The sequence below is a fragment of the Staurois parvus genome, unplaced genomic scaffold, assembly GCF_062004578.1.
Source record: "Staurois parvus isolate SC_StPar_1 unplaced genomic scaffold, SC_StPar_1.0 ptg000195l, whole genome shotgun sequence".
Taxonomy (NCBI): domain Eukaryota; kingdom Metazoa; phylum Chordata; class Amphibia; order Anura; family Ranidae; genus Staurois; species Staurois parvus.
The window spans coordinates 11966816-11984867 of record NW_028317991.1 but is presented as its reverse complement, the minus strand read 5'-3'; the positions used below and the strand labels follow the sequence as shown (position 1 = coordinate 11984867).

General features: G+C 44.3%; 1 protein-coding gene across 1 annotated transcript in view; it reads left to right on the top strand.

The window, feature by feature from the left end:
• The window catches only part of LOC149461719 (interleukin-10 receptor subunit beta-like), a 42268-nt gene extending 27619 nt beyond the window's left edge, over positions 1 to 14649 (top strand). The window contains exons 4-7 of the mRNA XM_089677972.1: positions 2986 to 3152; positions 6945 to 7095; positions 8688 to 8839; positions 9283 to 14649. Of these exons, the coding sequence (XP_089534098.1) occupies positions 2986 to 3152; positions 6945 to 7095; positions 8688 to 8839; positions 9283 to 9423 (611 nt within the window). The 3' untranslated portion in view covers positions 9424 to 14649. The remainder of the gene's footprint in view (positions 1 to 2985; positions 3153 to 6944; positions 7096 to 8687; positions 8840 to 9282) is intronic.
• Positions 14650 to 18052: the final 3403 nt, after the last annotated feature.

The following is an 18052-nucleotide window of genomic DNA, read 5'->3' as shown; positions in this document are numbered from 1 at the left end:
ATGACACCTACAGCAAGCAGATCCTGTCCTCAAATTGGCACATGCATTGTGCAGACCTTGTTTTTGAATTTTGACATGCATAGAGCAGATCCTGTCCTCAAATACACACATTTATCAAGCAAACCCTGTCCTCATATAGGTGCACGCAGCAAACAAACCCCGTCCTCATATAGGTGCACGCAGCGAACAAACCCCGTCCTCAAATAGGTGCACGCAGCGAACAAACCCCGCCCTCAAATAGGTGCACGCAGCGAACAAACCCCGTCCTCAAATAGGTGCACGCAGCGAACAAACCCCGTCCTCAAATAGGTGCACGCAGCGAACAAACCCCGTCCTCAAATAGGTGCACGCAGCGAACAAACCCCGTCCTCAAATAGGTGCACGCAGCAAACAAACCCCGTCCTCAAATAGGTGCACGCAGCAAACAAACCCCGTCCTCAAATAGGTGCACGCAGCAAACAAACCCCGTCCTCAAATAGGTGCACGCAGCGAACAAACCCCGTCTTCAAATAGGTGTACGCAGCGAACAAACCCCGTCCTCAAATAGGTGCACGCAGCGAACAAACCCCGTCCTCAAATAGGTGCACGCAGCGAACAAACCCCGTCCTCAAATGAGTGCACGCAGCGAACAAACCCCGTCCTCAAATGGGTGCACGCAGCGAGCAAACCCCGTCCTCAAATGGGTGCACGCAGCGAGCAAACCCCGTCCTCAAATAGGTGCACGCAGCGAGCAAACCCCGTCCTCAAATAGGTGCACGCAGCGAGCAAACCCCGTCCTCAAATAGGTGCACGCAGCGAGCAAACCCCGTCCTCAAATAGGTGCACGCAGCGAGCAAACCCCGTCCTCAAATAGGTGCACGCAGCGAGCAAACCCCGTCCTCAAATAGGTGCACGCAGCGAGCAAACCCCGTCCTCAAATAGGTGCACGCAGCGAGCAAACCCCGTCCTCAAATAGGTGCACGCAGCGAGCAAACCCCGTCCTCAAATGGGTGCACGCAGCGAGCAAACCCCGTCCTCAAATGGGTGCACGCAGCGAACAAACCCCGTCCTCAAGTGGGTGCACGCAGCGAACAAACCCCGTCCTCAAGTGGGTGCACGCAGCGAACAAACCCCGTCCTCAAGTGGGTGCACGCAGCGAACAAACCCCGTCCTCAAGTGGGTGCACGCAGCGAACAAACCCCGTCCTCAAGTGGGTGCACGCAGCGAACAAACCCCGTCCTCAAGTGGGTGCACGCAGCGAACAAACCCCGTCCTCAAATAGGTGCACGCAGCGAACAAACCCCGTCCTCAAGTGGGTGCACGCAGCGAACAAACCCTGTCCTCAGGTGCACGCATTAAAGTATTAGTAAACCCACAACAGTAAAATCAGTCTATATATGCAGTAAACATACTTTTTTAGGTCTCTTTCACACGTCGGGTCCGCCTGTCATATGACATCCCCCCCACTCTAGCTGCGCATGCGTGCCACTGGGAGCGCGTGGATCACCAATCGCAGTAAAGAGCCAATGACGTAGGCTCTGTACCATGTGCTCAGCTGTGTCCAATAACAGCTAATTACATGTAAACAGGAAATGCCAGTTATCGGCAGTTCTCTCCTCACGCTGACAGCACATGAGGAGAGGAGAGCCGATAAGCGACAGTCCACACAGTGGACATCTACACTGATAATCAGAGCACTGATCATCAGTGCCCTGATGATCAGTGCTGCCTTTCAGCGCCCATCAGTGCTGCCTTTCAGCGCCCATCAGTGCTGCCTCTCAGCGCCCATCAGTGCTGCCTCTCAGCGCCCATCAGTGCTGCCTCTCAGCGCCCATCAGTGATGCCTCTCAGTGTCCTTCAACGCTGCCTTTCAGTGCCCATCAGTGCTGCCTATCAGTGCCCATCAGTGCTGCCTATCAGTGCCCATCAGTGATGCCTGTCAATGCCCATCAGTGCTGCCTATCAGTGCTTCCTCATCAGTGCCACCCATCAGTGTCACCTATCAGTGCCCATCAGTGTCACCTATCAGTGCCCATCAGTGTCACCTATCAGTGCCCATCAGTGATGCCTGTCCGTGCTCATCAGTGCCTCCTCATCAGTGCCATCTATCAGTTCCCATCAGTGCCACCTGACAGTGTCACCTATCAGTGCAGCCTCATCCACGCACATTAGTGAAGTAGAAAAATTACTTATTTACAAAATTTTATAACAAAAACTAAGAAACTTTTTTTCCCCAAATTTCTCATATTTTTGGGCTTGTTTAGCAAAAAATAAAAAACCCAGTGGTGATTAATACCACCAATAGAAAGTTATATATGTCTAAAATAAATGTATAAAAATTTTGTTTCTATAACCGAGCAATTATCATTCAAAGTGCAACAGCACTGAAAGCTGAAAATTGGCCTGGGCAGGAAGGGCGTGAAAGTACTTGGTAGGCAAGTGGTTAAATAGTACCTGTAATATCGGTCAGTGGATGATTGAGAGTAGGTGACTCAAAACTAGGAACGGAATCTGAGACTTTTTTGCATGACAGTCATCAAAAATATAGTATATAATAATGTAATAATCGGAAATGTAGAGGTTACTAAAAGAAAATTCTCGTATGGCAGGATACAACTTCAGCAGTGATGTAATGCATTGTGTTCTATTGTAATGTACTCTTTCATTTTTGAGCATGCGCGGTCTTGGTCACTCGCTTTTTTCAGACAAATATTGTACTGATTAAATGAAAATCATTCGTTCTGGTATTATATGAGAAAAATTTGAATGCTTGTCCCTTCACATAATTTTGCACGATCTGTCGTGATCAGCTCTCGAAATCTGTGTACTAACGATCAGATTAACACATGAACGCTCTTAAAGCGGTATTTTTCATCGGATTTTCTCATTGTGTGTACTAGGCTTTAGGCACCCAGATCAGCTGTATTTTTAGGTTTTTGTAAACAATGGAGACAATCCTAAATTGTAATCATTACTGTATAAATCTTGTTCTTTGTTCTTCTCCAGCGGTGATTGGTCCACCAGAAGTCCTTGTTTCCTCCAGGTCTGGCCACCTGGACACCGTTATGTCTGGTCCTCATCTTGAGTCTGATCACAAAAAGGAATCCATAAAGGACAAATATGGTGAACTCCTATACAGAATATTGTACTGGAAGGAAGAGGACCCTTCTCATGTAAGAATTTATATAAATATCACATAAGGCCAACTGCCTTCCTGGAGGCACTGTGTGTATAACTGAAGTGTACAGTGCATGTGAATGGGCTGCTGGGCCAGCACAGACCCACCATAGTGTGAACCTATCCTTACATGGGATAAAAAAGGCAAAGTACTAACTGATGGATTTTACAGACACAAGGTGGATGTATGTTAGACTGATTATCGCTCCCATGACCTCCTGTGATTTATTACTAGTGATCAACAATTAATACATATGCATACATTACACCATAAATAAACCATCTGGGAAAATACCAATGTATGTGTGCTGGAGGGGGGATACAAGGGAAAATACCAATGTGTGTGTGCAGGAGGAGGGATACAAGGGAAAATACCAATGTGTGTGTGCAGGAGGAGGGATATAGGGGAAATACCAATGTGTGTGTGCTGGAGGAGGGATATAGGGGAAATACCAATGTGCGTGTGCTGGAGGAGGGATATAGGGGAAATACCAATGTGCGTGTGCTGGAGGAGGGATATAGGGGAAATACCAATGTGCGTGTGCTGGAGGAGGGATACAAGGGAAAATACCAATGTGCGTGTGCTGGAGGAGGGATACAAGGGAAAATACCAATGTGTGTGCGCTGGAGGGGGGATACAAGGGAAAATACCAATGTGCGTGTGCTGGAGGGGGGATACAAGGGAAAATACCAATGTGCGTGTGCAGCAGGAGGGATACAAGGGAAAATACCAATGTGCGTGTGCAGGAGGAGGGATACAAGGAAAAATACCAACGTGTGTGTGCTGGAGGGGGGATACAAGGAAAAATACCAACGTGTGTGTACAGGAGGGGGGATACAAGGAAAAATAACAACGTGTGTGTGCAGGAGGAGAGATACAAGGGAAAATACTAATGTGCGTGTGCAGGAGGAGGGATACAAGGGAAAATACCAATGTGTGTGTGCTGGAGGAGGGATACAAGGGAAAATACCAATGTGTGTGTGCTGGAGGAGGGATACAGGAGTACTACATACTTTTCTGCAGAGTCTCCATTGAATTCTATAGAACCAAAAATGCTACTTTTTGCATTAAAAAAGTCCCTGATCCTTTCCAAAAAATGCACCGGGTGAAAACGCGGAGCTGTGAACGTGGCCCATAGGAAATCATGTTAAATGGACTGTACTGTGTTTCTGCAAAACGCTGCGGAAAACACTTAGGTGTGAACCTGGGGTAACACAGGGGAGCTTTTGTATCATGTGACACCATCAGAGACGATTAAAGAAACAGTATTTCCACAGATCTCTTTTATACAGGCCATGCGGGGGGGAGGGGGAGGGAGTTTTTAGCACCACTTATAGTATGGCTTTACTCCCATTTTATTCCATCAGTGACCAGTCTGCCATGTATGTGTATTACCCTCTCAAGGATCAGGCAACACAGAAGACACATTACCCACCCCCAGTCCATCAGCCTTTAAACATTAACCCCTCGGTGACCAGTCTCCAGCATATAAGCATTAACCCCTCTGTGACCAGTCTGCAGTGTGTGCAATCTGCTTCAAGAACATGTGCATGAACCCTTCAGTGATGAATACTCAATGTGTGCATTAACCCCTCGGTGACCAGTCTGCAGTGTATAATCATTAACCCCTCAGTGACCAGTCTAGAGTATATAAGCATTAACCCCTCCTCTGTACTTATGTATTAACCCCTCATCGCCGAGTCCTCAGCCCATGTGCATTACCTCTTCAGTGCCCATTCCCCAGACATATACAGTATGTTGTAGAAAATAAATGCAGCGCTAATTCATGGATAAAAACTCAAAAATGTATGTTCGTGAATAGAATGACAATATTTTTCATGCAAGAGAGTCCAGATAATGTAGCTGGAATTCACAAAGACCCAGTGACAAAGAAAATAAAAGTGCTTGAAAAGGAGACTTCTTCCACCTTCCACATACAGTGACGGAAATAAGTATTTGATCCCCTGCTGATTTTGAATGTTTGCTCACTCACAAAGAAATGATTGGTCTAAAAATCGAATGGTAGGTGTATTGTAACACTGAGAGACAGAATAGCAACAAAAAATTCAAAAGAAATGCATGTCTAACAAATGATGACTGATTTGCATGTTCATGAGGGAAATATGTATTTGATCCCCTATCATTAAGCAGGATTTCTGGCTACCAGGTGTCTTTCATACAGGTAACAAGCTGAGATTAGAAGCAGTCTCTTAAAGTGAGTGCTGCTAATCTCATTTTGTTACCTGTATAAAAGACACCTGTCCACAGGAGCAATCAAACAATCAGATTCCAAACTCTCAACCATGGCAAAGAGCTGTCCAAGGATGTCAGGGACAAGATTGTAGACCTACACAAGGCTTGACTGGGCTACAAAACTATCGCCAAGCAGCTTGGTGAGAAGGTGACAACAGTTGGTGCAATCATTCACAAATGGAAGAAACACAAAACAACTGTCAGTCTCCCTAGGTCTGGTGCACCATGCAAGATCTCACCTCGTGGAGTGTCAATGATCTCCAGGCAGCTGGGACCACAGTCACCAAGAAAACAATTGGTAACACACTACGACGACAAGGATTGAAATCCTGCAGTGTCCGCAAGGTCCCTCTGCTCAAGAAAGCACATGTCCAGGTCCGTCTGAAGTTTGCCACTGAACATCTGAATGATGCAGAGGAGGACTGGTTGAAAGTGTTGTGGTCAGATGAGACCAAAATCCAGCTCTTTGGCAGCAACTCAACTCGCCATGTTTGGAGGAGGAGGAATGCTGCCTATGACCCCAAGAACACCATCCCAACTGTCAAACATGGTGGTGGAAACATTCTGCTTTGGGGGTGTTTTTCTTCTAAGGGGACAGGACAACTGCACTGCATCAAAGGGACAATGGACGGGGCAATGCATCATCAAATCTTGGGTGAGAACCTTCTTCCCTCAGCCAGGGCATTGAAAATGGGTTGTGGATGGGTGTTCCAGCATGACAATGACCCAAAACACATGGCCAAGGCAACAAAGGAGTGGCTCAAGAAGAAGCACATTAAGGTCCTGTAGTGGCCTAGCCAGTCTCCATACTGATTTCAGCTCCCTCCAGATTGAAAATCTGTGGAGGGAGCTGAAAGTTCTAGTTGTCAAACTTCAGCCACTAAACCTTAATGACTTGGAGAGGATCTGCCAAGAGGAGTGGGCCAAAATCCCTCCTGAGATGTGTGCAAACCTGGTGGCCAACTACAGGAAACGTCTGACCTCTGTGATTGCCAACAAGGGATTTGCCACCAAGTACTAAGTCATGTTTTGTGAAGGGGATCAAATACTTATTTCCCTCATGAATATGCAAATCAGTGCATAATTTGTTAGACATGCATTTCTTTTGAATTTTTTGTTGCTATTCTGTCTCTCAGTGTTACAATACACCTACCATTCAATTTTTAGACTGATCATTTCTTTGTGAGCGGGCAAACATTCAATATCAGCAGGGGATCAAATACTTATTTCCTTCACTGTATATAGCCTTTTACTGGAACAACATGACCACCAGAGCAAGCGGTCAAAAATGCGTACAGTACATAGGGTTGGCTGGAGGTCTCCAAAGAATCACTTTCCACTGCTGTATACTCCTCAATATTAATATATATTAAAATACCAAAAAGGGGTGTTGGGACACTCCTTGTCTCGTCTTTTCTATGAAGACTTTGTAGTAGCTGTGTACAGGCTTTGCAGGATCTCCAAAATGTGGCCTTTGTGTATGTGATCTCTCATTCTGGAAGGAGCTGACTTTAAAAACCTTCCTCTCTTCCAGGTTCTGGCTGTGAACACTTCACACAATGCAAAAACATTGACTAAGCTGGAGACCTGGACCAACTACTGCCTGAAAGTACAGGCCTATATTACAGAGTATGATAAGGAAGGACAATTCAGCAAAACAGTCTGTGGGAAAACTACTTCTGATGGTAAATATTACTGTCATTATTTATTTATTTATTTCAGGTACTTATATACCGCCATCAATTTACACAGCGCTTCACATATATATTGTACATTCACATCAGTCCCTAACCCTCAAGGGGTGTACAATCTAAGGTCCCTAACTCACATTCATACATACACATACTAGGGCCAAATTAGACAGATTCCAATTAACCTACCAGCATGTCTCTGGAGTGTGGGAGGAAACCCACGCAGGCACAGGGAGAACATGCAAACTTCATGCAGGTAGTGCCGTGGTTGGGATTTACACTGACAACCCTAGTACTGCCAGGCGGAAGTCCTAACCACGTAGTCAGTGCGCTGCTACTTTAACATAACATTTATATCCAAAAGCTAAAAAAAAAAATGGAAAGGGATCCAAATCTAACCCTGGAAGGAAGATTGGGAGAAGACTGAAGTGCCCATGACAGCCAAGAGCATGTACACTGCAATGCTGGAAGGGATCACTAGGCAGGTGTTCTGCCATAATGTGCTAATATATGGTACATATTAGTATATTATGGTATAAAGTCTCCGTGGGGGGGAGGGGGCATTTTTTATGCCGAGGTTTAATTCCGTTTTAAAGTGTCAGAACCCAAGATTATTATACGTATATCGCAGCCTACAAGTTCTTCAATAAGGTGGCTGCATTCTTTTTCTTTTGTCAAGCCTTTCACCTCTTGATCCTTCCAGTAGCACACTTCCTGTCCTAGGGTGACAACACTGACTCACTGTATCTATGGTGGAGTAGCGTTGTCACTCTAGGACAGGAAGTGTGTTAGGATTACAGAACACCTTGCCCTCTCCTCATTTCCATAACATAATTGGGAAATGTTCGTCAGTCCACAGACACCTGGCTAGGGCTGCTAATATTGTTTGAGATAATGCTGCAGAGTGAACAAGAGAGAAATTAATTTATCAAACTATAGAAATGCAGAAAGGACCAACTGGATGGAAGAGTCCGAGATCATTTTAGTTGTTGCTAAAAAAAAGTCATATAAAAACAGCCAATGTGTTTTGGGGGGAGGCTGGGGGGCGCAACACCACTCCTCCTTCTTTGGGGCTCAACAAAGGATAAAACTTGGATGGACTCAGAAAAACAGCAAATGTATTACTGCACAGCGACTGCTGTAAAGTCCATCTAAGTTTTATCCTGCATTGGTCCCTGATGAAGGAGGAGTGGTGTTGCCCCTGAAACATGATGGCTGTTTTTATATGACTTTTTTTTACCAACAGTTATAAGTATCCTGACTTCTTTCATCTGGTTCTGGTTTAGGGCTCCTTCCTGTATTTCTATGGTTTGAGTTGCCGTTGGGTGCCCATGGACAGGAGCCTAGTTCATACCTCCCAGCTTTTTGAGATGTGAATGAGGGACACCTATTATGCACTGCATGCATCTCTCTGCTTCTGCTTCATTCATTCTGTGGATCTGGAGCAAGGGTTACTGAAGGTAGTGCAAAGCTGCTGCTAAAAGCATCCAATCAGAATTATGTTTTCTCTTTCAAGCTCAGTACCCTACGTGAAATAATTCTGCTGAATTTGCATATACTTCACATACACTGCATATGAATTACAGGGAGGATCCCATGGTGGCAGATCGCTGGCGTGTTCCTCATAATGGTGTTATTCACAATGACAGCAGTCCTTGGACTTTGCTACTTCGGTTTCACAGCATACAGTAGATGGAGATCTTTCCCGTCATATTCCATCCCCGAACATATGAAAGAGGTCGGTGAATGCAGATGAGACTCATTTCATTTTCTGTACAGTTGTATGCAAGTTACCATCCACCTTCCAAATATCCAGTGAAATCAAAGAGTCTGTCTGTCTGTCTGTCTGTCTGTCTGTCTGTCTGTCTGTCTGTCTGTCTGTCTGTCTGTCTGTCTGTCTGTCTGTCTGTCTGTCTGTCTGTCTGTCTGTCTGTCTGTCTGTCTGTCTGTCTGTCTGTCTGTCTGTCTGTCTGTCTGTCTGTCTGTCTGTCTGTCTGTCTGTCTGTCTGTCTGTCTGTCTGTCTGTCTGTCTGTCTCTTTCTTCCTTCCTATACCTTTGAAATCAGAAAATCTATCATCTGCCTGACTGTCAATCTGTAGTGCAATGGTGTGACAGGTCCTGTAGCGTCTTTGACAGTGTGATCATTTCTTTGTGGATAAACTGATTTTTTTTTTTTGCAGTTTTTAAGTAATCCATTCAATAACACCCCAATACTACCAGCACAGTCTTCAGAAGAATGTGGAGAGTCCTGTGAGCCGCTGACATTTCTATCAGAGGAGAATGAAGAGACCAATGAAACAAAAGAAGAACTCCGCATGTAACACTAGTTTCCATAACCTCTTCTACAGTTTCCCATACCAGTTTGCTAGTTGTAAGAGAAATACCAGTGCTGCCATGGACATGTCCCTCGAAATTGCTCAAGGAATTTGTTTCCTGGCAGTCCCTCCCCTAAATTTACTACTTAGTAAGCCATTGCCTGGAATAAGTACTCTAGTACTCTATCGACGTCTAAACAAGTTAACAATGGTGTGCAGATATTACTCTCAGTACAAGTGTGAGTTAGGTTTGCATGCTCATTGACAGTAAAGCTATGTTCAAATCTTTGCAATGTAACAGCACATGTACGTTTACACACGTTTTTGTGCACAGTACTGTGCGTTGCCATAGGGCAACCCATTAATTTGAATGGGCTGCCAAACGTACGTTCTTTGTAAAATGCAGCAGACCACAATGCATGTTGATAGATTAGTATGCATTGTGGTGCACTGCAACGCACGTGTGTTTGGGTGCTATTAAGAATGAATGGCACCACAACACACCTATGATAAAACTTGTGTTCCTGCAGCTTGCAGATGTAAATTATTTTTTAGAAATAATCAGTGCTCTGAATGAAAAAGGGGGTTAGGAGAAGCATGGTCACATGCTTCACTCACTACAAATTAAAAACATTTCCCACTATATGCAGAGTAACTGGCATTTTTCCTGCACTTGATCAATGCCAGTCATAGAAATGGCACACAGAAAACAATTATCTTCTATGTGCCCTCTTCACGCTGCAGTGCTGCCTCCAGGTGGATTGCAGTGCGTTGCGCCGGAGCTTACCTGAAGGCAGTGTTTTCGCACTTCAGATCTACTGCGATGTGTAGAAATAAATGAAATGTCACATTTCAATAAAGTAATGAAAAAATTTTTAAATGATCGTTTTAGCCTGCGGTTAGTGCTAGTTAATGTAGTTAGTAATAGTTTTCCATAGCTTTTCTATGGAAAAAGTGTCATGGGGTTGATATAGGCCCCTTTCACATGGGGTGGACCTGTCAGAAGATCTGCTTGCTCAGCAGGGGATCTGTTTGCTGATCCCTGCTGAGCAAGTGGATGACAGGTCTGCTTATGCAGAGCGGGCACGGTCACAGCCTGCCATCCTCTATGGGCGGTTAGATAGAAACAGACTGCCTGTTTCCATCTGACTGCCATCCGATCTGACAAATGGAAGAGCAACAGATCCCAATTTGTCTCTTTTTGGCGGATCGGATTGGATGTCAACGGGAGTAAATGGACACATGTCCGTTTACACCCACCACTGCGTAGAGGAGAATAGAGGTTCCGATCAGAATATCCATGGGAAAGGGTGTCACAAACCATGGCTGGTGGCCGAGTTGACGAGAGGGCTCCCTTGTGGCTCTGGTCCAAGCACCCCTGAATGTGGTGACAGAGGTACAAAGCTCAAAGTAGCACGGGTGCCAGCAGCTTGATAGCAGGTGACTGCCATGGTCAGGGACATAGTCAAGGTGAACCAGGATCATACACAGTGAGACAGTAGCATGGTCAGGAGGCAGGCTGGGGTCAGTACCAGGTTAGCAAGCAGAGCGGTCTAGAGCCAAGCCAAGGTCCGAACCAGGAGATAAGGCAGAAAATAGTCTAAGGCAGGGGTGGGCAACTGTGGCCCTCCAGCTGTTGGTGAACTACAAGTCCCATCATGCCTCTGCCTTTGGGAGTCAAGCTTGTAACTGTCAGTTTTGCAATGCCTCATGGGACTTGTAGTTCTACAACAGCTGGAGGCCACTCCTGGTCTAAGGCAAACTGAGGTCAGAATCCACAGAGCAAGGTCAGGAACAAGCCATGTCAGTAACAGAAGATCAGTCAGTACAAACAGGAACACAGATGGCAGGAAGCTGAAGAACATCCAGCCATTAGTACACAGCAGAGTCTCCTTTAAATAGGCAGCTTGGCAGCAATGCGCAAAGACGTATGCACCAATGGTGCACAGAAATGCGCCTACATGTCAGTGCACGCTGGATTTTATCCTGAGCTTGTCTGTGTGCTGGCACATGTGCATAAGCATTAGCTGCACGGGAATTAGCATTAGCTGACAAAGGGGCCTTACTAAAATTGGTGCACTCAGATTCTGATGCAGCTGTGTATGGTAGCCAATCAGCATTTAACTTCAGCTTGTTCAATCAAGCTTTGACAATAAAACCTGGAAGCCGATTGGCTTCTATGCAGAGCTGCACCAAATTTTGCACCATGCAGTTTTGGTAAATTAACCCTTTTTACTATGAATAATAAGAGACACCCAGATGTCAATGAGTATTTTTTGCAGGCAGGAGAGAAGATATGAAGAAATTAATATGAAACAAAAAGTAAAATAAAATAAAGCAGAACTATAGTCATCTTCTCTCCAGCTCTGGGGTGTCCTGGAGCTTCCTACTATCCCCTGACACGTTCAGCCGATCTCCTTCTAGGTACTGATCTCCGGACATTTTTCATTGACTGGACCAAGATTTTGTTAACGCGCAGCCAAAATCGCTGTGCACATTTGGACTTTTTGATAGTGTTGCGTGGCCCTTCCCCTGTTCTCCTTTTCTATTGGTTCTTTAATGTGATTGGTTGCCTCATTAACCAACTGCAAAGCTCAGGAGGTAGAAGGGGAGGGGCAAAGCTCAACTTTGTCTATATTGTTGTCTATATTTTTATATTTGCTAAATGTTTTCACACTGAAGGTAACCCCTGCTAATGAATGTTACGTCACATGTTCAGTTTGAATAGTCCAGATCTACTTTAACATGTATTTCCAGTTTTTCAGCCAAATTAGAACAACTACTTTATATTTGTTATATGTTCCCATTCACATAGCATAACTTCAAAAACTATTTAAAAATTTCTGCTTACCTTTTTCCTTACCTGAAAATCCTACCTAGCTTCCCCCTTCTTTGTAATGTTAAAAGAGAAGTATGGGAAATGTAAAAAAAAAAAAATCATACTTACCTAGGTGGATGCATCTGTCCCCCGCCAGCTGTAAGGGTGAGAACTCATCCCGATCACATGACCGTTGATTGCTGAGTTCTCACCACCACTGTGAGCAGAGAGCGGTGACTGACAGTCACCGCTCTTTTCTCTGATTCCCTGTGCTCACTGGAGTGCTGGGCTGTGGAGGGGGCAGGAGTAGCTGGCTCAGGCTCTCAGAAGCTCACTGATCCAGGTGACAGTCCAGGCTCTGGGGTATATCCCGACTATATGGCCACGATCATTCCCAGCCTGGACTGGCTCTGTGACTTCAGCCCGCTGTCAGCTGAAAATGGGTCACAGGAGTAAAGAATGAACTGCACTCCTGTAATCCATAGAAGTACAGCCAAAATAACTTTGGCTATACTTCTCATTTTAAGGAGGGGACTGGAGAGCTAATGTTTACTAATACCCCTGGGTGTGGTGTGCTGGCAGATCGCTTTATCAGTTGCAAACTAGTTGGGTGCACTTTCTGTCCTAACAAGATCTCAAGGCTTGTGGCAGTCCATTGTATGTGAACACACTTTCACTCAGTTGGTCTGCACTCTAAAGTTGTTCAGAATATCTTGCAGGCCTATGTATAAAACAAAATATAATATAATATAAAATAGTAGGTGCTGCACTAATCATAAATCATATTTAATTAACCTTTAATAATTACACCACTCCAATAAACACAGGGTCACCATTACTTTCTATGTATAATACTGCTCCAAAGAAACATCTAGAAAGGTAAGAAATATTTTTAAAAAAAATATTTTTATGAATGGGAACACATAAACAACAAACATATGGTGGGGTTTCTTAAATTTGACTGGAAAAGTGGAAAGTAGAATCATTGTGCAAAAAAAAAAATCTGAGTTAGCGGGACTAACTCAAGTCTGTTAGAAGATGTATGTTTTTGTAAAGTTCATTTATATATTTTACTGTTCATTTGCGATTTACTTGTACCTCTGCAGCAAATACAAGGGCTGCCTAACCTACTGTTAGTTGGAATGATATTGAGTTTATTTAATAAAGACAAGACAGGTGTAAGGGCAGTGACTGCATCAATCATTTACATTTCTGTTTATGGAAGTCGCATCAGTAAAAGATTTTAATTTTAATTAGTTGCTATGGTCTACTGCAGTTCCCACCTTGCTCTTTACTTTATTAAATGAACCCATTCTTTATCTTCATTAGCTGTTCTAAAGTAAACCTCTGCTTTGTCCATGAATTTCTAGATGATGGGTGTATAGAGAGGTATATTTTTCTCAACCAGGATGCCATTTGAGTTTTCCCAGGGTGCCATAGATATAGGACGCAGGTTGTCCCCTATTTTTGCACTACGTAATAGGTTGCCTTGGTTTAGGCCAGCCACTCGTACTGTAACAACCAATGATTTTCTAGAGCCAAGGCACATTATGTCATTCGTTACGATGACAATGGATGATGCTGATCCAGGGCGGGTGTCCCCCAACATGTAGTAGAGGATAGGAGTATACCTCCATGCAGACCTGCTCTGCCTCCCACTCTCTGCTATGCTGCTGGAGACAACAGGACTCTGTGAAGGGGAAGGGGGGGCCTCTGATGTGATGGGAAACCTCTGTTATGATAGGGAGGAACCTCTGATGTGATGACGGGACCTTTGGTGCAATTACACTTATATTGAAGGCCACCCTCACCCCCTTCCCCCCAGGTCTGTCCTCTATTCAGATAAATATCACCAACAAAGCCAAAGAGCCCCTTTTTGAAAATCTTCTGAGCTCGGTTTGCTCATGCGCACTGCTCTCTCCCATGCAATCCTATGGAGAGTTTGTATTCCATTCTCTGTAGTACAAAATCTTTATTAGACTGAACGGGGAATGCACAGCATGTGTATAGGGCCAGCTCAGCGGATTAGGGGGGTCTGCAGCTCCATGCTTCTATCTCACTGGATCTGCAGCTTCATGAACAATATCTCCCCAGATGGGGAATAGTTGGGTATACGATTACCAGGGGTAGATGGAAGCTGGGCAACCTACAATAAAAGTGGGCTGCCATTACACTGAGGGGCGTATTTACCACAAGGCAAACAAGGCATTTGCCTAGGGCAGCATTTTTCAGGGGGCAGCAGCATTTTTCAGGGGGCAGCGCCGCCCCCGAAAGAAGGGACACACACACACAGCATGTGGACCAGGTGGGATCTAAGAGGGGCTGCTTGATGGTGTATGCAGAGCCCGACTCTTGTTCCCGGGGATGTACAGAGGTGTGAAGGTGAGTGTCTTCTCTCTCGCTGGGTGGGGGGGTTGTCAGTGTATGGGGGGCGGTGGTAGTGGAAGGCTCTCTAGAGTGGGGGTGGGGGGGCTGGGGTGTTGTTGGTCAATGTCAGGCTCTCTTCGTGGGAGATGGTCAGTGTCAGGGTCTCTCCCGGGGGGGGGGGGGGCGATTTTTGTGTTGCCTAGGGCAAATACACCACTGATTACTGGTTATTAGGAGCAGTACCCCTTTTGCAAGCAATCTGATGTTTTTCTCCTAAAATGAGATCAAAGATTTCAGTTATGTATTTTCTGCCCTTGGTATTTGCAAAAAGCAGTGCTGTCCTTTCTATGCAAATATCCGTTTGGACTTCCAAATCCATAGTTACCAACACAACTTAATCTTCCGTTTTTTCTGCATTTATAACGTTGGTTATCCATAGCACCTTCCAGCCTGCCGACAAGGAGGCTCGGTCAGTGCAGCCAGGTCTTGTGAATGCTCCTCCCGCCAACTTGCAATGGTGCATACACAGGATTTGGGAGGGGACAAATAAAAAGTTGGTGAACAATGTGGTGCACACTAGTATAAATATGGCGCCAGCTGCTGGTATTTCAATGTGGTTTGGAAAATGGGCGAAGGTGACCACAGGAGATCTCTTTGAGATAGTGTTAGGCTACGTTCACACTAGCTTTGTCAGCAGGTGTCAGACAGGCGTTTGGGAAGCATTTTTAACGCTTCTCAGACGCCTATGAAAATTCTGCACATGGCAGCACACAGTGCTGTTCACACTGAAGCGTTAGAGTCGCGTCACGGCAAAACTGACACCTCATGTTGAGTCAGGAGGAGTTGAAGTCTCCATTTCAAGTCTATGGTGCCGCTCCTCAAACGCCTGGCAGGCGTTTGTGGGGCGTTTGCAGAGCGTTAATACCATTTAACTTTATTATAGGCGTTTGTGGTGTGGTTTTAACGCTTGACAAACGCCTATCAAACGCATCAAAGCCGCGCATAGGGCATTTGGGGAGCGTTTAAGGAGTGTTAAAAACGCTTCCCTAACGCTTGTCAAACGCTATAGGGGCGCTTGGCAAGAGTTAGATATAAAGTCAAGTGTGAACGAGCCCTAAGGGGTGGAAGATGCCACATGCTTACCTTTTCTGTGCTCCATTCAGCCTGTCGGGAAATGCCTGCTGCTTCCAAAACTGGAGTAGCTGGGGACTCAACCTATGCAGTAGTGCTTGGTGATGTTCCACGGGTGTCACATGGAGGAAGATGGGAAGCTTTTTGTAAAGCTGGCCACAAATTTAAAGGCTTTTCATTCTACCCATCAGGCTGAACAAGAGAAATGAATGATGTTCCCATCCATGTGATGGACGAATCTCCTGCTGTTGCCTATTGTATTCTAGCAGCTGACACCCGAAGCTGTCAGAATACCTGAACAATGACTACAGCTGATTGGCTGTAGTTACTATTTGGCTGACATTTGTCACTCGGCTCCTTTGTTATCCCAATTGAAGTTTGTCAAGCTGGGTGGTGTTGACAGGGCCACCCATGGCTCTCTTTTTTGGCCAATTCACAGGAACCGTCCCAAAGTCGAGTCATGTATGGTCAGCTTAACCATTAGCCGCCCGGCCAATGGCCGTTTGGCGGCTTGAAAAGCGCTGCAGCTTTCCGGGTGCACGCCATTTGGCGTGCTCCCGCACATGCGCGGTTTGCGCGGTTGCAGAGCGACGCAGCAGTGCGATCTGTCACCGCCCGTGCACCTCGGACACGGCCGATGACAGATCCGAGTACCGGCTCCCGTTGCCGGTACCATGTGACCTGCTGTGACCAATCACAGCAGGTCACATGACAGTTGTATACAATGGATGGCTTCATTCATGATGCCATCCATTGTATACTAGTGCCTAGCTGTGAATGGTCACAGCTAATCACATGCACATGTCATGTGATTAGCTGTGACCAAATCACAGCTAAGCACAAAAAAAAAAAAGTTGAATGAATCGATTTCATTCAGGTAAATGCTTGCTTATAGCAAAGTAATTCTTTGCTATAAGCAAATTGTGTAAAAAAAAAAAACAAAAAAAAAAAAAAAACTGATCACTTCCCCAAAGTAGTACAGTGTTCCTATGGTAACATTGTACTATTTTGGTCATAGTAAAATATGAAAAAAAATCTTTAAAAAAATGTAATAAAAAATTAAATATAATAAAAAAAAAATAAAAAAAAAAAAAATATATATATATTTTTTTCATACTGTCACCAGTCAGTGTCGCTGTTCACCGCCATGGCAGTTATATGATGACGCTGTACTGCACTGGTGACAGTATGTAAATAAAAAATAGTGAAAATAATTTTTTTAATTTTTTAATTTTCCGAAAAATTATGACAAAAAAATACAACTTCAAAAAACTCGCCATGCCTCTTATGAAGTACGTCGGACTGTCTACTCTGCAAAAAGGGGTCATTTGGGGGATATCTGTACTGTTCTGACATTCTTGGACCTCAAGATATTAGATTGGCTGTCAGTACATCAGGATTGATCAATATTCAGATCTATACCATAGTTTGTGAACTCTATAACTTTCCTACAAACTAAAAAATACATCCTAATTTGGGTTATTTTCACCAAAGACATGTAGCAGAATACATCTCGGCCTAAATTTATGAAGAACAATTATTTATTTGTAAACTTTTATAACAGAAACAAAGAAAAATGTGGTTTTTTTTCAAAATTTTTGGTCTTTTTTTGTTAATTTAGCAAAAAATAAAAACCCCAGCAGTGATTAAATACCACCAAAAGAAAGCTCTAGTTGTGTGAAGAAAATGATCAAATTTTAGTTTGGGTACAATGTTGTATGACCGCGCAATTGTCATTCAAAGTGTGAGAGCGCTGAAACCTGAAAACTGGCCTGGGCAGGAAGGTGTAAAATTGCCCGGTATTGAAACGGTTAAACACAGACTTACACAGGGCTGTCCTTCCTCACACCCCATGGTAGAAGAGAGAGACAGGGGAGCACAATTAAGGTAAATAAATGATTTTGGGGATGAAGAAAAAATGATTGTGTTGCTTTTCCCTGCATGATAACAGCACAGGTTCACTTTAACAGTAAGAACTCTTCATTGAATAAAGCCAAAGGCTTGTTCACTTCTGACTTTTCCGACTTTTTTCTTTCAGACATTTGTGTTAAGTTATGAAAATGTCTTTAAAATGTACAGTATATACATACAAGTAATGACACTATTTTTTCTTGTACATTTTACCTTTGCACAGTAATAAAAAGCTTTTATATCCGAATGACCCAAAGCAAGCAATCAGATTCCAGCTCTGTATCTCTATTTAGACAATAAAGAATCTGACTGATTGCCATTATTAAGCTGACACTGTTATCTATGTCTTTTTTGTTTTTTTGTTCCACAGTAACTAAAGACTTTCTATGGTGTGTGCAATTAACAATG